At 46.0% G+C, this 20,726-nt stretch overlaps 1 protein-coding gene across 3 annotated transcripts in view; it reads left to right on the top strand.

The window, feature by feature from the left end:
- The window catches only part of LOC147113805 (dihydropyrimidinase-related protein 3-like), a 485,445-nt gene that overhangs the window by 378,483 nt on the left and 86,236 nt on the right, over positions 1-20,726 (top strand). For all 3 annotated transcript variants that reach the window (XM_085995141.1, XM_085995142.1, XM_085995143.1), the window contains exons 5-10: positions 6,645-6,706; positions 8,098-8,178; positions 8,593-8,661; positions 16,591-16,711; positions 16,819-16,975; positions 20,169-20,310. In XM_085995141.1, coding sequence (XP_085851267.1) covers positions 6,645-6,706; positions 8,098-8,178; positions 8,593-8,661; positions 16,591-16,711; positions 16,819-16,975; positions 20,169-20,310 — 632 coding nt within the window. The remainder of the gene's footprint in view (positions 1-6,644; positions 6,707-8,097; positions 8,179-8,592; positions 8,662-16,590; positions 16,712-16,818; positions 16,976-20,168; positions 20,311-20,726) is intronic.

Here is a 20,726-nt window from a genome sequence, read left to right as displayed (position 1 = left end):
CATGTTGTGTGTAAATGGAAATAGGAAATATTACTTATTTATGTAATGGGGTTTGAAAAGGAAACATCTAGAATATTGCTCTACAATACTTCAGCAAAAAGAGAGCTCAAAGTATCCTAACAAATTGTCTTTTAAATTATTAAATGAAAATGAGATGCAATGGCTGTTTAACTTAAAGGTATACAGGAGCTGGTAATGACTGATGATTTGAACGTATCAGCCTAGATTAATATAGTACCTTTCAGGGTGTCCCAAAGTGCTTTACAACTAATGAAATGCTTTAGGTGCAGTCAGCGATTCGTGTGCAAATTGCACCCATTTTGAAAAGTGTTCGCCCACCCCCCGCCCAAACACCGAATTTCTGCTCACTTATTTGCATATCACCACATGCAAATTCTGTCACAAACCAGCACAATCGGGCAACGTTTTAAAAAGTAATTTAAAAAAAATTGTTTAAAAAAGTTATTTAGTGGTAACTCGGTGCAGTTTAATACCGCTGAAAATGGGTTTATCACAAAAAATAAGCCACTTTAACCACAGTGTCAATCGACCACTGTGAGAACCTGATTTTTAAATGACTTTTTAAAAAATATACAAAACTATTTCCTAGATATATTGGGGTACAGTAGTCAGTTCAGTATCAAAATCTTTCAAAACGTACCGATTGGTGTCCTTATGCCCAAACAAACCAGCTTTACTTTTTGAGCCTTCTCAAAGGCCCACAAATGGGCACAATTAGAGGAAACTCCCAATGGTGATTGGCTAGTCTTGTGGGCGGGGCCGACCTCTAGTGCACAGTTTTTAAAACTAGCGGAAACTCGATTAGCGCTGGATGCAATATGCGCTTAAAGTTCCACGAGCTTTTGCGCCAGTTACGTTGATTTCAGGCAAATTGTGCCAAGCAAACCAGCGCAATCGAGCGGAAACTCCAGGCCTCGAACTGTAATCACTGTTGTAATGTAATTTGCGCACAGCAAGGTCCCACAAACAGCAGTGTTTTGGTTGAGGGATAAATACTGGCCGGGACACTGGGGAGAACTCCCCTGCTTTTCTTCAAATAGTGCTGTGGGATCTTTTACACCCACCTGAGAGGGCAGACAGGGCCTTGGTTTAATGTCTCGTGAAAGTCAGCACCGCCAACAGTGCAGCACTCACTCAGTACTTTACGGAAGTGATGGCCTAGATTATGTGCACAAAGTCTCTGGAGCAGGACTTGATCCCACACCCTTCTGACCCGGAAGCGAGAGTGCTACCACTGAGCGACGGCTGACGCCTCGAAGTTTCTATTAACAGGTGGACAAATGCTTAATGCTTGAAATTGACATTCCTCAGTCTGCCATTTTATGAGAGGTCATTAACCTACTTCAAACGGGTTACCGCTTGCGTTTGAATATTTGACCTGTTGGAATGTTATGCCAGTTCACTGAACATTAGTCCAGTGATCTCTGTAGTGGTAATTTTCAGGCTATTTAAAAAAAACCAACAACGCAGTTTATATTGAAATGTTTCAGGAATGGGTTCTCCAAACGTGGAGCATGGATTTTTACTCACCTGGGATCAGGGAGCCCAAACTATTCTGACCCTGCCCACCTCCCTTCAGTTTTTTTTCCCCCCTCTGCTTTGTTTTTTTCCCAAGTTGGTAACTCTGTCTAATGCCAGGGGCCAATCCACATGGCACCTTGCAGCTTCGAGAGTGGAAACATGGCTCACAAAGGGCTCTTGGTAAACTGCCTTCTGCCCCTGAAAGTCAGTGGGCCTTTTCTTTTGCCCATCTCCAGTAGAGTCTTGGAGCCTTAGTAAGGCCTTCAATGGAACTCATGCCAGCTTTCAGCTAGGCGGTAAAGGTAAAGGTGGCGCAGGCAGAAAGGGAACGGTTGACCAACAGGCAGAGTAGTAGGCGCAGGCAGGTAGTGCAGGGGTCCCCTGTGGCCATCCCCCTCTCAAACGGATATACCACTTTGGATACTGATGGGAGGGATGGCTTACCAGGGGAAGGCAGCAGCAGCCAACTTCCTGGCACCAGGGGTGGCTCTGCTGCACAGGACGGGAGGAAAAAGAGGGGTAGAGCTATAGTAATAGGGGATTCTATTGTAAGGGGAATAGATAGGCGTTTCTGCGGCCGCAAACGAGACTCCAGGATGGTGTGTTGCCTCCCTGGTGCAAGGGTCAAGGATGTCTCAGAGCGGCTGCAGAACATCTTGGAAGGGGAGGGTGAACAGCCAGTTGTCGTAGTGCATATAAGGTACCAACGATATAGGTAAAAAATGGGATGAGGTCCTAAAAGCTGAATATAGGGAGTTAGGAGGTAAATTAAAAAATAGGACCTCAAAGGTAGTAATCTCAGGATTGCTACAAGTGCCATGTGCTAGTCAGAGTAGAAATAGAAGAATATTTCAGATGAATACGTGGCTAGAGGAATGGTGCCAGGGGCAGGGATTCAAATTCCTAGGACATTGGAACCGGTTCTGGGGGAGGTGGGACCAGTTCAAACCGGACGGTTTGCACCTGGGCAGGGCTGGGACCGATGTCCTAGGGGGAGTGTTTGCTAATGCTCTGGGGGAGGGTTTAAACTAAAATGGCAGGGGGTTGGGAACCTGAACAGGGGGACAGAGGAAAGGGAAATGAGGATAAAAGCAAAAGATAGGAAGGAGAAAAACAAAAGTGGCAGTCAGTGAAATCAATGGTTTAAATCAAACATGGCCACAGTAAATAATAATTCTAATGGGTCTAAGAGTGTTAAAAAAAAAAAACAAGCCTGAAGGCTTTGGGGGAGAAGTTGGGTTGAGCTGCAAACGGGGTGCCAAGCTCGCCTGGGCGCCAGATTTTGCACTGCGATCGGAGCAGCAGCGATCACCGGAAATTCAGCTTGAGCGCCCCAAAAGGGACACGGGGCGAGGCTCGAGGTGCTCCGCGTCCCTCTTAGGGCGCTGAAACTGAATATTGCAGCGCAACGTGCCACAGCGCCACACGCTGCGGCATGGCGCGCTGCGGTACTGCAGGCCTTCCTCCCATTCTTAAGGGGGAGGGGCCTGCACCAGCGTGATGAGCAATCGCGAGTGCCGGCAAAAGAGCCCGGCACTGAGGAGAAGTGCCGGGCTCTCGGAAAACAGCCGGCAATGCCGCGGGGGGAGAACAGGAGGCCGGGGACGGAGGTGCTAGCAGGCGGCCGCTGAAAAAACGGCCGCCCCACACCTCCGCCTTAATTTGCGCCACTGCCGCCACAGGTAGGCCCCGCGAACCGGGCGCGATTAGCGAGCGGCGCTACAGAGGTGGTCGCTGCCAAATATCGCGATCGGGGTGGTAGCGGGGTGCTGCGCACACCGATGATGTCATCGGTGGTGGCGCAGCGCAACAGGCTAACGCTGCCATTAGCGCCCCAGCTAAATATCACGGGAGGCGTGGCCAGTGGCGCTAAAGCCACTGAGTGCCCTCTTTAGGCGCTAACTGGTGGTGCAGCCCACCGAATTTCTCCCCCTTTGTGTCTTAATGCGAGGAGCATTCGTAATAAGGTGGATGAATTAGCTGCGCAAACAGAGGTAAACAAATACGATTTGATTGGGATTACGGAAACATGGCTCCAGGGTGGCGAAGGCTGGGAACTCAACATCCAGGGGTATTCAATATTCAGGAAAGATAGGCAAAAAGGAAAGGGAGGTGGGGTAGCATTACTGGTTAAAGAAGGGATTAACACAATTGTAAGGAAGGATATTAGCTCTGATGATGTGGAATCTGTATGGGTAGAACTGAGAAATACCAAGGGGCAGAAAACGTTAGTGGGAGTGGTATATAGATCTCCAGACAGTAATGTGGAGGTTGGGGATGGCATTAAAAGGGAAATAAGAGAAGCGTGCAAAAACGGCACAGCAGTCATCATGGGTTACTTTAATCTACATATAGATTGGGCTAACCAAATTAGTAACAATACTGTGGAGGAGGAATTCCTGGAGTGTTTACAGGATGGTTTCCTGGACCAATATGTTGAGGAACCAACCAGAGATCAGGCCATCTTAGACTCGGTATTATGTAACGAGAAAGGATTAATTAGCAATCTTGTTGTACGAGGCCCCTTGGGTCGGAGCGATCAAAATATGATCGAATTCTTCATTAAGATGGAGAATGAAGTAGTTGACTCAGAGACTAGGGTCCTGAATTTAAATAAAGGAAACTACGATGGTCTGAGGCGTGAATTGGGTAGGATTGATTGGGGATTGTCATTCAAAGGGTTAATGGTGGATAGGCAATGGCAAACATTCAAAGACCGCATGGATGAACTACAGAATTTGTTCATCCCAGTTTGGCATAAAAATAAAACAAAAAAGGTGACTCAACCGTGGCTAACGAGGGAAATTGGGGATAGCATAAGATCCAAGGAGAGGACATACAAATTGGCCAAAAAAAGCAGTAATCCAGAGGATTGGGAGCAGTTTAGGATTCAACAAAGGAGGACAAAGGGATTAATTAAGAAAGGGAAAATAGAATATGAGAGTAAGCTTGCAGGGAACATAAAAACTGACTGTAAAAGCTTTTTATGGATATGTGAAGAGAAAAAAATTGGTGAAGTCAAGCGTAGGTCCCTTGCAGTCAGAATCAGGGGAATTTATAATGGGGAACAAAGAAATGGCAGACCAATTAAATACATATTTTGGTTGTCTTCACAAAGGAGGACACAAATAACCTCCCAGAAATGTTGGGGAACATAGGGTCTGATGAAAGGGAGGAACTGAAAGAAATCAGTATTTGTAGGGAAATGGTGTAAGGGAAATTGATGGGATTGAAGGCCGATAAATCCACAGGGCCTGATAATCTACATCCTAGGGTACTTAAGGAAGTGGCGCTAGAAATAGTAGATGCATTGCTGATCATCTTCCAACATTCGATGGAATCTGGAACAGTACCCATGGATTGGAGGGTAGCTAATGTTACCCCACTATTCAAAAAAGGTGGTAGAGAGAAAACGGGGAATTACAGACCGGTAAGCCTGACATCGGTAGTGGGGAAAATGCTAGAGTCCATTATAAAAGATGTAATAGTGGAGCACTTGGAAAACAGTGACAGGATCGGACAAAGTCAACATGGATTTACAAATGGTAAATCGTGCTTGACTAATCTACTGGAATTTTTTGAGGATGTAACCAGTAAAATAGATAAGGGAGAACCAGTGGATATGGTGTATTTGGACTTTCAGAAGGCTTTCGATAAGGTCCCACATAAGAGATTAGCGTGTAAAGTTAAGGCACATGGGATTGGAGGCAAGGTATTGACTTGAATAGAGAACTGGTTGGCAGATAGAAAGCAAAGAGTTGGAATAAACGAGTCTTTTTCCGAGTGGTGGGCAGTGACTAGTGGGGTACCGCAGGGATCGGTCCTTGGACCCCAGCTATTCACAATATATATTAATGATCTAGACAAGGGAACTAGATGTAATATCTCCAAATTTGCAGATGACACAAAGCTGGGTAGGCGTGTGTGCTGTGAGGAGGATGCCAAGAAACTACAGGATGATTTGGACAGGTTGGGTGATTGGGCAGAAGCATGGCAGATGCAATATAACGTGGATAAATGTGAGGTTATCCACTTTGGTGTCAAAAACAGGAAGGCAGATTATTATTTTAATGGCAATAGATTGGGAGAAGGGGAAGTGCAACGAGACCTGGGTGTCCTTGTGTACCAGTCGCTGAAGGTAAGCATGCAGGTGCAGCAGGCGGTTAAGAAGGCAAATGATATGTTGGCCTTCATAGCGAGAGGGTTTGATTACAAGAACAAGGATGTCTTGCTGCAGTTGTACAGGGCCTTGGTGAGACCACATCTTGAGTATTGTGTGCAGTTTTGGTCGCCTTATCTGAGGAAGGATATTCTTGCCATGGAAGGAGTTCAGCGAAGATTCACCAGGCTGATACCTGGGATGGCAGGAATGACGTATGAGGAGAGATTGGGTCGATTGGGCTTGTACTCGCTGGAGTTTAGAAGAATGAGAGGGGATCTCATTGAAACTTATAAAATTCTGGCAGGACTGGACAGACTAGATGCAGGGAGGATGTTCCCGATGGTCGTGGAATCCAGAACCAGGGGTCACAGTCTAAGGATAAGGGGTAGGCCTTTTAGGACAGAAATGAGGAGGAATTCCTTCACCCAGAGAGTGGTGAACCTGTGGAATTCTCTAACACAGAAGGCAGTAGAGGCCAATTCATTAAATATATTCAAGAAGGAGTTGGATATATTTCATAAGGCTAAAGGGATCAAGGGGTATGGGGAGAAGGCAGGAACCAGGTACTGAACTTGGATGATCAGCCATGATCGCATTGAATGGCGGAACAGGCTCAAGGGGCCGAATCGCCTACTCCTGCTCCTATCTTCTATGTTTCTATGTTGTCAGGACCTGTGTAACTGTTCACTAGGTGAGTTACCAACTTCAGGTAATGAATGCTTTACTGTTATAAGTAAGTGGGTTGCAACCTTTATCCAAAATAACAAAAACAAAGGAATTCCATACAAACTCATTAACAGTTATATTCGCATTGCAGAGTGCAATTTAATTCAAAAAAGATTGTTGCGTGCCCCACCCCCCAGCCCCATCTCGGTGACGCAGTTTATTTTACTTTGATTTTACTATTTTTTTAATTGTATCTGTGTTTTACTTCTGACAGGTGTGAACTCCTTCCTTGTCTACATGGCTTACAAAGATTTATATCAGATGTCGAATGCTGAGGTAAAAATAAAAAAGTGAACCCTGCATTTTTAGTTCTGATGAAGGGTCTTCGACCTGAAACGTTGAATCTGTTTCTCTCTCCACGGATGTTGCCTGGCCTGCTGAGTTTTTCCAGTGTTTTCTGTTGTTATTTCCTGCATTTTTATACTCTGGCTTCAGTTGTATGTACATTTGTCACAGTAGTACACTATTCACGTAGCTACTTTTAAGAATAAGTGTTTGGAGTTATCCTGGGATTCTAGATCACTTAAATTCTTCATATCCTGGATCATTCTGAGGGGACAGCATGTTGGAAGCAGGATAGAGCTGTAGATGTGGGATATTGATAGTTTCAGTAAGGATGGATAATGTACCCCTTCTGGGTGGCTTTTATGAAACATAAGAACATAAGCAGGAGTAGGCCAATCGGCCCCTCGAGCCTGCTCTGCCATTCAATAAGATCATGGCTGATCCAATCTTGTCCTCCACACCACTTTCCCGCTCTCTCCCCATACCCCTCGACTCTCTTGTAGTTCAAAAGTCTGTCAATCTCCACCTTGAATATATTCAATGACTCCACCTCCACAGCTCTCTGGGGTAGAGAATTCCAAAGATTCACGACCCTCAGAGAAGAAATTCCTTCTCATCTCCATCTTAAATGGGCGACCCCTTATTCTGAAACTATGCCCCCTAGTCTTAGATACCCCCACTAGGGGAAACATCCTCTCAGCATCCACCCTGTCAATCCCCCTCAGAATCTTTTATGTTTCAATAAGATCACCTCTCATATTTGTGCAGCTAATTCATCCACCTTATTACGAATGCTCCTCGCATTAAGACACAAAGCCTTCAGGCTTGTTTTTTTAACGCTCTTAAATCTTTTAGAATTATTATTTACTGTGGCCATGTTTGATTTAAACCCTTGATTTCTCTGCCTTCCACTTTTGTTTTTCTCCTTCCTGTCTTTTGCTTTTATCCTTGTTTCCCTTTCCTCTGTCTCCCCGCTCAGGTTCCCAACCCCCTGCCATTTTAGTTTAAACCCTCCCCCAGAGCATTAGCAAACACTCCCCCTAGGACGTCGGTCCCAGCCCTGCCCAGGTGCAAACCATCCGTTTTGCACTGGTCCCACCTTCCCCAGAACCGGTTCCAATGTCCCAGGAATTTGAATCCCTCCCCCTTGCACCATTAATGTGTGTCATAAGATTGGGGAGGGAGAGACCAGTGAGTGGAGTGTAAAGATAGTGAAATCTGTTGAGTTCCCCATAGCCTGCCAGAATGTTGTGATCTGCTCACATGGCAGTAGTTAGTGGTTCCAAATGGGAAAGTTGTTTATCCATAGAAACTTCTAATGATTGAATCAGTTGCTGAACCTGACACAAACTCTTCATTGTGTTTTTCCATTTGCTTTGCAGCTCTATGACATCTGTAAGTATGTGGGTGACCTTGGAGCGATAATACAAGTCCACGCGGAGAATGGAGATATCATTGCCCTGGTCAGTGCATTGGGACTACATGTCTCGGTCTTTTATTTCTTCTCTTCCGTGAGAGATTTAAATAGATCCAGTTTATTTTTGGTGGTATTGTGGTGAGTGTAGCATGCCTGGGAGGGAAAAAAGGTGACTTTGGACCTGTGGTTCCCAAAGCTTTCCACCTCTGGGGTTTTCATCGCTTTATATCTGGGTCTGTTGTCGAATAATTGATGGAGGTTCTTTGTTAAGATTAGTCTACAACTCCATTATCATTGTATCATGTGATGACCAGGATGGTAGAAGGTGAACTGGATGGACCTTGGTCTTTTTTCGTCTAGCAGTTTCTATGCTCCAGTTTCCAGTTAAACCCTCCTAGTCAGTGAAGTTCTTTCAACAGTTCTAAAGTAGCTGCTTTAACACGGTCTATATCTTTTACAGGAACAAAGGCGCTTGCTGGAGATGGGGATCAGCGGTCCAGAGGGACATGTGCTCAGTCGGCCAGAGGAGGTGATGAGATGAGCAACTTTTGGTTCTTGTAACATTACAGTTGGGGGCGGGGCAAGTGCATGTGGTTGGGGGAGTAGGGGGTGCTGGGGGCTGTGTTAAGATGGTTATGCTCCTTTTGGATTACATTTTCAGCCATCTCTAGTAATGAACCTGCAGACTATACTTTAAACAGCAATACACAAAGAAGCATGGGAAGGGAATCAGTCAGAGGAAAATAGGAGTTTCCTTTGTTACTTCCGCTTCAGTAGAACTGACCTTTGACCCTGCATTTAGTTCCAGTGAAAGGTCTGGGTATTCCGCAATTTTTTTTTTCTCAGTAATACTTTAATGCCGGTTGTGCAAAGCCTGTTAACATGTCCACTGCTGCCTTGGTTTTACGTTGACGCCCACCAATTACGAAAGGCTTAACACTTTAAGAGGAGTTCTTTGTGTTCCAGTATGGCTGCTGACCTTTTGAAGACCATAAATGTTTTTTGGGGGGCTATGTTTTGTCCATTAAGCCTCCTTGCGGCACTTTCCCACTGAGGGTGGGTAGGCCATGGCCTGTGCCATTCTCGAGTCAGTCAGGAGGAGCTCTGTAAGAATGAGCTCGGGCAGCTCGCCCTTTGGTCCTTTCAGGGCTGAGGAAGAGTACGGTTGTTGGGCATTGCCAGGCTCCATGGCTCGCCGACCAGTTCAGTTGCTTGGCAACACATCCTTGTTGTTTGAATAAAAATACAACAGGTTGACCGATTGGGGCCGATGCCAGTCTTTCAGATCTGGGCTTTTAGTGGTTTATGTAGCTTAATGGCTGTAATATTAACCCTACAGAACTAAAATATACCCTTCCATCACAGTTTTAACTTGACTTTTAAAGCTGGTTTTCATCCCATGAAACCCCACACTTTTTAAAAATATTGTTTCTGCCTGCAACATGAACATTAGAAATCTAGAGGAATAAACATGATGAGTAAGGATTTAACGTGAAGGAAAAGCGATTAGGGTAAATTATGTAGAGAAATAGGAAAGGTTAAATTTAAAATAATAAATAAAATGGGAGGGGGAAGAAAAAATGGAGTCAAAATAGGACATCTACAGGAGGAACATAATTAAGATTTGTATTTTTAGTTAAAACTAATTTAGTTACAGTAGTTAACTCTGCTCCTGTTGTTTGTGTCATTCTTTCACTGAGTAATAAGTCTTTATTTTAGCTTCAGTGAGCTGAAAACAGAACTGATCTGCCATGGGCAATTGAGGTTTCCTTGGATCTCAGAATCATAGAAATTTACAGCACAGAAGGAGGCCATTCGGCCCATCGCGTCCACGCCTGCTGGAAAGAGTTATCCAGTCTAATCCCACTTTCCAGCTCTTGGTCCATAGCCTTGTAGGTTACAACACTTCCAAGTGCTTATTCAAGTACTTTTTAGCGCAGTTGCAGTCTCTGCCTCTACCACCCTTTCAGGCAATGAGTTCCAGACCCCCACCATCCTCTGGGTGAAAACAATTCTCATTAATGCCCTTCTAATCCTTCTACCAATTACTTTAGATCTATGCCCCCTGGTTATTGACCTGTCTGTTAAGGGATCTGCCAGCAGTCTAAGGGTTGACTTTCCAAGTACTGCGGGGAAGATGCTGGTGTATACTTAACCAACCCTCCTCATGACACAGTTAAGATCAGAATGGGTCCTGCAGGGCGTCACATGTAACGCTTCATTTACAATTCTTTTCTCTATTTGGGGAATATTTATGTAAAACGGTCCTTTGAGCTCTCTCCCATTCATTATCTTTGCTGGACTAACTTTGTTTTTGCAGGTGAATTTTTTTTTTTATAGAAAGCCTGCAGAATACAGATGGTTCATTTGGTTAAAGTCCCAGGTTAAATCCCCAGTCTGTGCTGAGTTAATTGAGCCCATCAAGGATGGTGCTAAGGATCCCATGGGTGTCCTCCTGGGTTCGAGAAGGGAAAATCTGCCAGGATTCAGGACTTGATATTGGGTGGGGTTTGGGATTGGACTAGACATGGCTGTGATGCTTCTCGCAATTGAATGGCCTGTGGGCACTTGGTGTCTAGACTCGCATGTGAACAATGGTCAGTTGGGCACGGTACCGAGGGTTGCTTGTCCAACTGTAACCTAGTAATGGGTCAACAGCGTGCAAGGAGGTAAAGGACATAGAGAGGGGGGGATAAAAAACGGCTGGATGCTTTGAAAACTCTGCAGAAAAGACAGAACCAAAGGGATTAACAATGTGCTATTGGATACAACAGTGATGAAAAGTGAATAACCTTCCATTGAAAACTCAGATTGATAAGAGTGCAGCAGTGCCCGGAGTTTAAAATATAAACCCAGCACTGATAAAAGCCTGGTTTTCTTGAGTGGCTCATCTGTCAGGAATGCCTTACCAGCGCCATGGATGATATCATGCATCATATGATGTACAAGAAAAAACAGTAGCAGCTTTTTTCCCTCTGAAGATTTATGAAGGCACTTGCCTGTACACTGAATATAGGGGCATTCGCTCTGCTGTGCTTCACTTGCAAACAGTGAAGGTCGAGTTGGAGTGGTTGTCTGGCTCAGCAATGAAGCGGGCTGCTCCCACCTCCAGCCTGTTCAGATTCAATCCCAGTAAGAAATAGGTTCAATCCTGCAGTTCCATTTGTTGCAATGGTGCAGGCTGAGGATCCCCAGCTAGCTGCTGGACTGGGTAGGGTTTGAGAATGGGGTTGCCATGGCATTAGGAACAGATTAAAATATCTGGAAAGAGGACTATCCAAACACATATCTCACATGGTTACTGTCTGATCAGATAACCATGCTTTGCCTTGATACATATCTCGGCGAGTGGAGTCGGAGCTCTGGCCTTGAATTCTGGGTTGACATCCAGCGGGATACTCTCGTCTGGTGGGTGTGGGCGCCCCCCCCCCCCCCCCTCAACGTATGGGTTGTGAGCGCCCATAAAACCCTCCCGCCGTATAGGACTAACCACCCTAAAGGCCAGTACAAAGATGGTTATGGCCATGGAAGGAGCGTTAACACCGCCTGTCAGACTGTTAATTAGCCTGTGAATCCTTCCATTACTTCACACTGTTCCCCAAAGGGAACAGCAAGAAGACACGAAAAGAAGAAGCAGCCTTGATACATTAGAGCACTACCAATATTATCACACAGACTGGTTGCAGGCTAGGGGTTGTGTATTTTAGGCATCATAAGCAAATCTCCACAGGGTGGAGATGGCGTGAAAGGGCATTAGAGTGAGGGCTAAGTACTTTTGAATTGGCAGGCAGGGTGCTGCACATGCCAATAATTGAACTGAAAGGCTTTGTTCACATAATTCAATGAACAATAAAATCTTCAAGGCATCTAGGCCTAGAAATTCAGTGGCCTGCGCCACCAGTTTGTGCCCAAAGAGGGCTTTTGCGCCAGTCTGCAAACTTCAGGCGAAATTCAGCGGTGCGCTAATGGCGGCGTTAGGCTGTAGCGCTGCGCCGCCACCGATGATGTCATCGGTGTGCGCAGAGCCCCGTTTCCGCAAAGAACGCCATATTAAGTCGCGCCCGCCTCTTCAGCGACGGCCGCAAACAGCGACCGGTACACAGGGCCTACCTGTGGCGGTAGTGGCGGTAATTAAAGTGGAGGTGCGGCCGGCCGCTTTTTCGGCGGCTGCCTGCCCGCACCTCCTTCCCCGGCCTCCTCCACACCCCCCCCCCCCCCGCGGCATTGCCGGCTGGTTTCCGGGAGCCCGGCACTTCTCCGTTCTGCCGGGCTCTTTTGCCGGCACTCGCGATCGGGGCTCCGGCTGCTGCAGGCACCTCCCCCTTAAGAGAGGGAGGAAGGCCTGCAGTACCACAGCCTGCCGCTCCGCTGCGGGTGGCACTGCGGCCACTAGCGCGCCGATAATCAGTTTCAGCGCCCAAGCGGGGCGCCGAAACCCCTGTTTAGCGGCCGCCTTCCACTTGGTGCACTGACACTGAATATCCCGCTTGCGCAAGTGGATCCGCGCGCAGCAGTAATTCCGGCGCCCAGGCGAGCTGGGCGCCCCAAAATGAATTTCTAGGCCCTAGAATCTAACAGCTGTACTGACCCTTTAAGTGAATATTTCTTAACCATGAACCATCGGAGTATTTAAAGGTTTTTTGCAAAAGAAAATGTCTTTTTTTGATGACATTCTAGATGCTTGTGGAGCCTCACAATATGTTCTTAACCTGTTCCCAACCTTGGCATCTTATTTGACAGTGTGCCGAGCTTCTAACCCCATATCCTCTTCATCAAAAAGGCTAATTCTGCCTCCGTCACATTGCCCACCTCCGCCCTTGCCCCACTCCATCTACTGCTGAAACCCTCATCTATGTAATAATGGCTCCACCATTGGTGGCCGTGCCTTCAGCTGCCGAGTTCCTAAGCACTGGAATTCACTCCCTAAACCTCTCTGCCCCTCTTTCCTCTTTTACGATGCTCCTTTAAAACCTACCTCTTTCAGCAAGCTTTTGGTCATCTGCCCTAAAATCTCTTTTTACGTGGCTCAGTGTCAAATTTTGTTTGATAACGCACCTGTGAAGTGCCTTGGGATGTTTTACTATGTTAAAGGTGCTATATAAATGCAAGTTGTTGTAACTCGAGACTGGATTATTTCAATGGTCTGCTGAGTATTTCCAGCATTTTCTGTTTTCATTTCAGATTTCCAGCATCCGCAGTATTTTGCCTTTGTATTTCAGTGCTCTCCTTGCCGTTCAGCCCATCGTGTCTGTGCCAGCTCTTCGGTAGAGCTAAAAGCTCTGTAAACTTCAGCTCATGCAAAACTCTGCCACCCGTATCCTATCGTACACCAAGTCCCACTCAACCATCACTCTAGTTCTTACATTGGTTCCTGCACACCCCCCCCCCCCCCCCCAATACCTCCAGTTTAAAATTCTCACCCTCCTGTTTAAATCCCTTCATGCCCCCCCCCCCCCCAAGCTTCTGCAATCTCTCTAACCTCCGCCAGCCCTACAACCACCCTCCACAACACTCTATTCCTCCAACTTTTACCTGTTGTGCATTCTGCCTCGCCATCGGCAGCTGTGCCTTCAACGGTCGAGGAATTCCCTCCCTAAATCCCTTGACCTCTCCACCTCCCTCTTCTGTAAAACCCTTCTTAAAACCTACCTCACCCCTCCTAATAAATACTTCTTTGGTTTGCTGTCTATTTTTGTCTGATTACCTTCTGAGGAGCACCTTGGGGCATTTTTCGATGCTAAAGGCATAAAATAAATGTTGTTAAAGGGGCATTATCTGCATTGAAAAGTGTTTGACAACCCCTTTTGTCATTTATTTACAAACGCAAAAGACAATAATAAATTCACATTAACACACATCATTGCTTGATTTTCATCATGATGTTACCAAGATGAAAATATTGTAGGTTTCTTTGGCCTTTCATTTTCCCCCATCTGTAAAAAAGACTTTTCTAAAGACTTGGTCAGGACAAGGAGCCACTAATATTTTGATTTTCTCCCCAGTTTTCTCATCCCTTCTCCTGATGGTGTTCACTCGCATTGGGCTTCACCTCCAATGGTGTTGGCAGTTCTCCTAAACTTCACTTAAAGTCACTATTCTTCATCTTGAGGCGGGACATTAAGCATCAGCACCATGAGGAGAGGAGCCAGACCTTATCCCATCTTAACCTGCCATCCAGTCATGTCCACTTGCTGGCAGGGATCACTGTCATGATCAGGAGTCGTCGTCGTACGTGTCTTCACACTGTTCCCTTTGGGGAACTGTATGAAGTGGTGGAAGGATTTCTGGCCGCGATTAACGCTCCTTCCGTGACCGTAACCATCTTCGTACCAGCCATTAGGATGGTTAGTCCTATGGCGGGAGGGTTTTACGGGCTCCCACAACCCATACGAGGGGGGGGGGGGGGGCCACCCACACTCACGGACGCAAGTATCCGCTGGATGTCAACCCAGAATTTAGAGCCGGAGCTCCAACTCCACTTGCCGGGACTATCTGGAGCGGGGTTTGAAACCCTACGCCTTCTGGCCCAGCGGCGGGGATGCTACCGCTATGCCAAAGGCCCACTCCATGATCAGGAGTGGGAACACTAGTTAATGTTTTTTCCCCCCAGTTCCCTAGTTTTGGCAGGCTGAGATGAATTGTAGCACCCCTACTGCTGACATGGCTGAGAGCTAACTTAGCCTAATTGTCGACCTTTCCTGGTCTATTTCCACGTTGATCTCAGCCATTAGGGATATTCAGAGTGGAGTTGAAACACATGAGCTGGTAAACCCAGTGAGCATTTAGAATCTCCTCCTCCATGCAGGTAAGACCAAGACCATCGGTTCCAGACCTCATTACAGCCTTGGTCCAAACATGAATTCCAGAGGTGAGGTGAGAGTGACTGCCCTTGACACCAAGGCAGCATTTGACCGAATGTGGCATCAAGGAACCCTACTAATAGTGAAGTCAATGGGAATCGGGGAAAACTCTCCACTGGCTGGAGTCATACCTAGCACAAAGGAAAATGGTTGTGGTTGTTGGAGGCCAATCATCTCAGCCCCAGGACATCACTGCAGGAGTACCCCAGGGCAGTGTCCTAGGCCCAACTATCTTCAGCTGCTTTATCAATGAACTTTCCTGCATCATAAGGTCAGAAGTAGGGATGTTCGCTGATGATTGCACAGTGTTTAGTCCATTAGCAATAATGAAGCAGACCGTACCTGCATGCAGCAAGACCTGGACAACATTCGTGCTTGGGCTGAGTAGTGGCAAGTAACATTCACACCACTCACGTGCCAGGCAATGACCATCTCCAACAAGCGAAAGTCGAAACACTGCCCTTTGACATTCAATGGCATTACCATTGTCTAATCCCCCACCATCAGTATCCTGGGGGTCGCCATTGAACAGAAACTTGACAGAACTAGCTACATAAATACTGTGGCTACAAGAGCAGGTCAGAGGCTGGGAATTCTGCGGCGAGTGACTTACCTCCTGACTCCCCAAAGCCTTTCCACCATCTGCAAGGCACAAGTCAGGCGTGTGATGGAATACTCTCCACTTGCCTGGATGAGTGCAGCTCCAACAACACTCAAGAAGCTCAACACCATCCAGGACAAAGCAGCCCGCTTAATTGGCACCCCATTCACCACCTTAAATATTCACTCCCTCCACCACTGGCATACCGTGGCTGCAGTGTTGTACCATCTACAAGATGCACTGCAGCACTCGCCAAGGCTTCTTTGACAGCAACCCCCCCCCCCCCCCCCCCCCCAAACCTGCGACCTCTACCACCTAGAAGGACCAGGGTAGTAGGCGCATGGGAACACCATCACCTGCAAATTTCCTTCCAAGTCACACACCATCCTGACTTGGAAATATATTGCCCTTTCTTCATCGTTGCTGGGTCAAAATCCTGGAACTCCCTCCCTAACAGCATTGTGGGAGTTCCTTCACCACTCAGACTGCAGCAGTTCAAAAAGGCGGCTCACCAACACCTTCTCAAATGCAATTAGGGATGGGCAAAAAATGCTGGTCTTGCCAGCGACACCCACATCCCATCTCTTGTGTATCCCCGATGTCCATCACTCCACCATTGGTGGCTGTGCCTTCAGCTACCTAAGCCCTAAGCTCTGGAATTCCCTCCTTAAACCTCTCTGCCTCCCCCTCCGCCTTTAAGATGCTGCTTAAAACCTACTTCTTTGACGAAGCTTTTGGTCACCTGGTCCTAATACCTGTTTGTGTCAAATTTTGTCTGATTAACGCTCCTGTGAAGTGCCTTGGGACGTTTGTACTAGCTTAAAGGCATTATATAATTGCAATTTGTTGTTGTTGTTGAACAAATGGGTAACGCTTAATGGCAACACTGGTCCCGTTGTGTGCATTTGCTACAGAAATGTCACTGTCATTTTCAATGGGAGATGTCAGGCTTTCACAAAAAGGGCTCGGCCAATAACATGTGTTTTTTGTTATTTAGCTGGAGGCAGAAGCTGTGTTCCGTGCGATCACAATCGCTGGCCAGACCAACTGTCCTCTCTATGTCACGAAAGTAATGAGTAAGACTGCGGCAGACATCATAGCCCAAGCCAAGAAAAAAGGTGGGGCCCAGTTTTCCTTTCCTGTCTGGTTTGCCTGATGGATGCTTTCAGTCACTTGGGGAAGGACGAAGATTTAACACCGAACCATTTATTTTTCTGGTTGCTAGGTAACGTTGTGTTTGGAGAGCCAATCAGTGCCAGTCTTGGCACAGACGGCACACACTATTGGAGCAAAAACTGGGCCAAGGCTGCAGCTTTTGTGACTTCACCACCACTCAGCCCAGATCCCACCACTCCTGATTACCTGATCTCCCTCTTATCAAGGTAAAGCCTTAATTGATCGGAACTCAAAAGTGATTGACTGGCAGTGAACATGTTGGGGGAGGGGAGGGCTAATATGGGGCTATTTTTTTGGATGTATGTTCCTTGGTATAGATGAAGGGAAACAATTTTCTGATAGTTTTACTGTTAATTTAAAATAAGGCCAATCGGAATATCCAGGTATATAACTTCCATCCGGTGCTGGCAGGTCCCAGTACCCATGTTGTCTCTGGATGTTCGGCCAGAATCCTGCTACCGTCTTGACATGTTATATCAGGCAGCGGGATCAAGACATCTAGCTGCCCTGTTTCAGTGCCTTTGCCTCAACACTAACAAGTGCATGCCAAGCCCAAAGTAGAAAGAGTGGGACAGCAGACGCCCCAATTTGAGAAGTAGATGACATCAAGCGAGTTTTTGGAAGCTTCTTGATTTGTAGGAGGGCGGGGAGACTAAGGGAGGAAAGGAGTTCCTGTAAGGTTTCAGGCCCTGGCAAAGGATGGATTTGAGTAGGATACGCAGGATGAGAAAAGACTATGTAGGGCGGTACAATGTTTTTTGCTCTCATTGAAGGTAAGGTGCCAAGTTTGAATCAGTTTCTGCTGTGGAATCAAGGTCACAGGGACTGGACGGAGATTAACTTTTTTTTTAAGCTTTCATCTCCCTTTTCCTGCACTGGAATCAAACCTTGCACTCCAAACAGAAGTCAGGCCAGTTCTTCAGAACTATGTTCTTAAAGGGAATTGGACCCGTAAAATATATTACTGAATGCACTGCCATTTTGAGTGGAAAATATGTCAATTGACATTAGAAACTTGAAATGTTTTTCGGCCCCCTCCCCCATCCCGCGCTCATTCCATTTTAAAAGTAATTTGAATGTATTTTGATTACCAATGTAACACAATATTCCGCTACCCCACTGTCTTCCCAAATAACATATTTGCCGACATGTTTTGCATGTTAATTAAAATGACTGCCTTGTAGATTTTACAATTTAAATTATTTTTCACTAGTGTCTTATTTTGAGATTATTGCTAGGCGATGTAATGTTCATTTGTGATATCAATCATCAGATACATACTAACTCAAAATTAGTTTTTGCCCTGCTAACTTTAATAAAGAAATCTGAACCCACAGAGGGGTGTTTTCTGCACAGGGTTTTAAATGTGTTACACGGGCACAATGAGCTGGAGTCCTGAGGCAGCGCACTAGGGCGTGGCATTACATGTTTTCTCCGGGATTTCCCCGGGCCTAAGCAGTGATCTGAAGCTCCACCCTTGGGGAATGCAAGTCAACTGCACTGCAGGCTGGTGCCTCCAAGTGGTGAGTCGAAGAACAGCCCTGGGAATGGCCCTGTGTGTTGCACCAAATTATTAATGGCATTTCCTACAAAGCAGTTGCTGCGGTATGAAAATAATACACTCTGGCACAGAGCAGGCTGTCCTCTTCCAATACACTGATCTCTTAATCATTGGGCCCACCGCGAAAAATCGACCGTAACCCGGCACTAATCGGCAATCTCACTCTGAGGCCACAGGATGTTGGGTGTGGGCAATGGGGAAAATTACACACTGGTGCTGTAGTTTGCTGGGATTGATCTTGGAGCAGAGAAGGTTAAGGGAGATTAAGTAAGAGGTATTCAAAATTATGAGGGGTTTTGATAACGATGGGGAGAAACTGTTTCAACTGGCAGGAGGGTCGGTAACCAGAGGACACATTTTAAGATAATCGGTTAAAGAACCAGAGGGGAGCTGAGAATTTTTTTTGCACGGCGAGTTATGATGATCTGGAATACACTGCCTGAAAGCAGATTCAGTAGTAACTTTTGAAAGGAAATTGGATAAATAATTGAAAAGGAAAAAAATTGCAGGACTGTGGGGAAAGAGCACAGGAGTGGAACTAATTGGATAGCTCTTTCAAAGGGCCGACACAGGCACGATGGGCTGAATAGACTCCTGTTCTGTAAACTCCTAAGTGCTTGGTCATTTTCATAATGTGATGAGACACTATATAAATGCAAGTCTTTCTATCTGTTGAAGACTTCTTCATATGAACAGAAGATTTATTCATCGCGAGGAGCTTTAGTGACGACCACAGAAAAACCGTCTTTTTTGTAATTTCTGTCTTGTGTTCAGGCCCTACTCAGATTCCAAATCAAAACCATAACCAAGAGGCGGCACTTCAGTTTGTCGCAACCTGTTAATCTTATTGGACAGATTTACTGTTACTGAATCACTGAACATTCACTAGACCACAGTGTCTCAGAAGGCTCATGTGCACAGTTAATGAGGCGTTTTGTAAGTCTGGTGGCACACAGTCTCTCAGCAGAATTTAGCCACAATTCAGCAGGCGTAACTGAAGACAACCTTGGTCAGTCTCTCCCTCCTCCGGAGGCTTCGGGGATTATGCTGGACTTAACTCTTTGGATGTCTGTGTTCAGTGTAATAAAATGAAAAGGATATTGTGGGGGATTTTTATGCCATTTTTAATTAATTTTATACTCCATGTGTCAAATGTCAGTTCTGGAGAATGGAATCCTTCCCAGTGTCAGTCTCAAGTCCTCACACATCACATAGGCCCCAAAAATATGCGTCGGCCTCTGTCCCAGAGGAGCACTCCTAATGCATTGGTGTGTTTTATTTTAATTTCCCACATCTGGCATCCTGTGGCCTCTATTGCTGCTTGGAGCCAATGTTTAATGTTAAGTAGGATTAAGATAGTGTAATTGCATTTACACAAGACGTTTTACAGCCAATAGAGACTTTGGCCCCACCAGTTTGAACTGGATTCAAGCCAGATCCAGTCCCTCTATTGTCCTTTTTTGTTTAAAAAAAAATAAAAGTCATTGTAGTATTAGCTGTGGATAGAACAATATTGGGACAAAACTAATGATATTGTACATTGCTTCGCATCACAGTTTACCCCTGTCCTGACAGAGATGTCTAGTTAAATGGTACCCTCTTTACTGCACCTCCAATGTGTGCTAGGCACTCATCCAGGTTTCAAAACCACTTTCTCTTTGCAATCTAAATACAGCAGAAGTAAATTTTTGGGGACGTTGATTGTTATATGTCCAGTCCCACACATCGCAATATTAGTCTGTGGAAAGCCTGCAAACCTGTTGGCTTTTTGGGGCAGCATTGGGATATAGACATTGCTGCCTTGTTCCATTACGTGACTGTGCCTGGTCTTTATCTAGCGGTGACTTACAAGTAGCAGGAAGCGCCCACTGCACATTCAGCACAGCGCAGAAGGCAATCGGAAAGGATGACTTCACCCAGATTCCTGAGGGTACAAACGGAGCAGAGGAACGAATGTCCATCATCTGGGACAAGGCAGTGGTAGGTGCAATTGTTACATTAACTTGTCTATAGTGAGACTATTTAGTTGTAGCAGGGTGTCCAGAGAGCTGCTGGTTTTCTACCGGTAAGCAGCACCCTTAAATACTCGCACACAAAAAAGTGTTTTTTTTAATCTATCTGCTGGAATGCGTCTGGGGTTTAGGTCACACATCACATTGTCACTATATACTGGCAAGCCTCTGCATTCATTCAAAGTCAATATTATCGTAGAACCTTACAGCACAGAAGGAGGCCATTCGGCCCATTGTGCCTGTGCCAGCTCTTTGAAAGAGCTATCCAATTAGTCCCACTCCCCCGTTTTTTCCCCATAGCCCTGCAAATTATTCCTTTTCAAGTATATGTCCAATTCCCTTTTGAAAATGACTCTTGAATCTGCTTCCACTGCCCTTTCAGGT

This window comes from Somniosus microcephalus, chromosome 8, assembly GCF_052327205.1.
Source record: "Somniosus microcephalus isolate GS21.2 chromosome 8, FLI_Smic_1.0, whole genome shotgun sequence".
NCBI classification, from domain to species: domain Eukaryota; kingdom Metazoa; phylum Chordata; class Chondrichthyes; order Squaliformes; family Somniosidae; genus Somniosus; species Somniosus microcephalus.
This window is presented reverse-complemented; position numbering and strand designations above follow the sequence as displayed.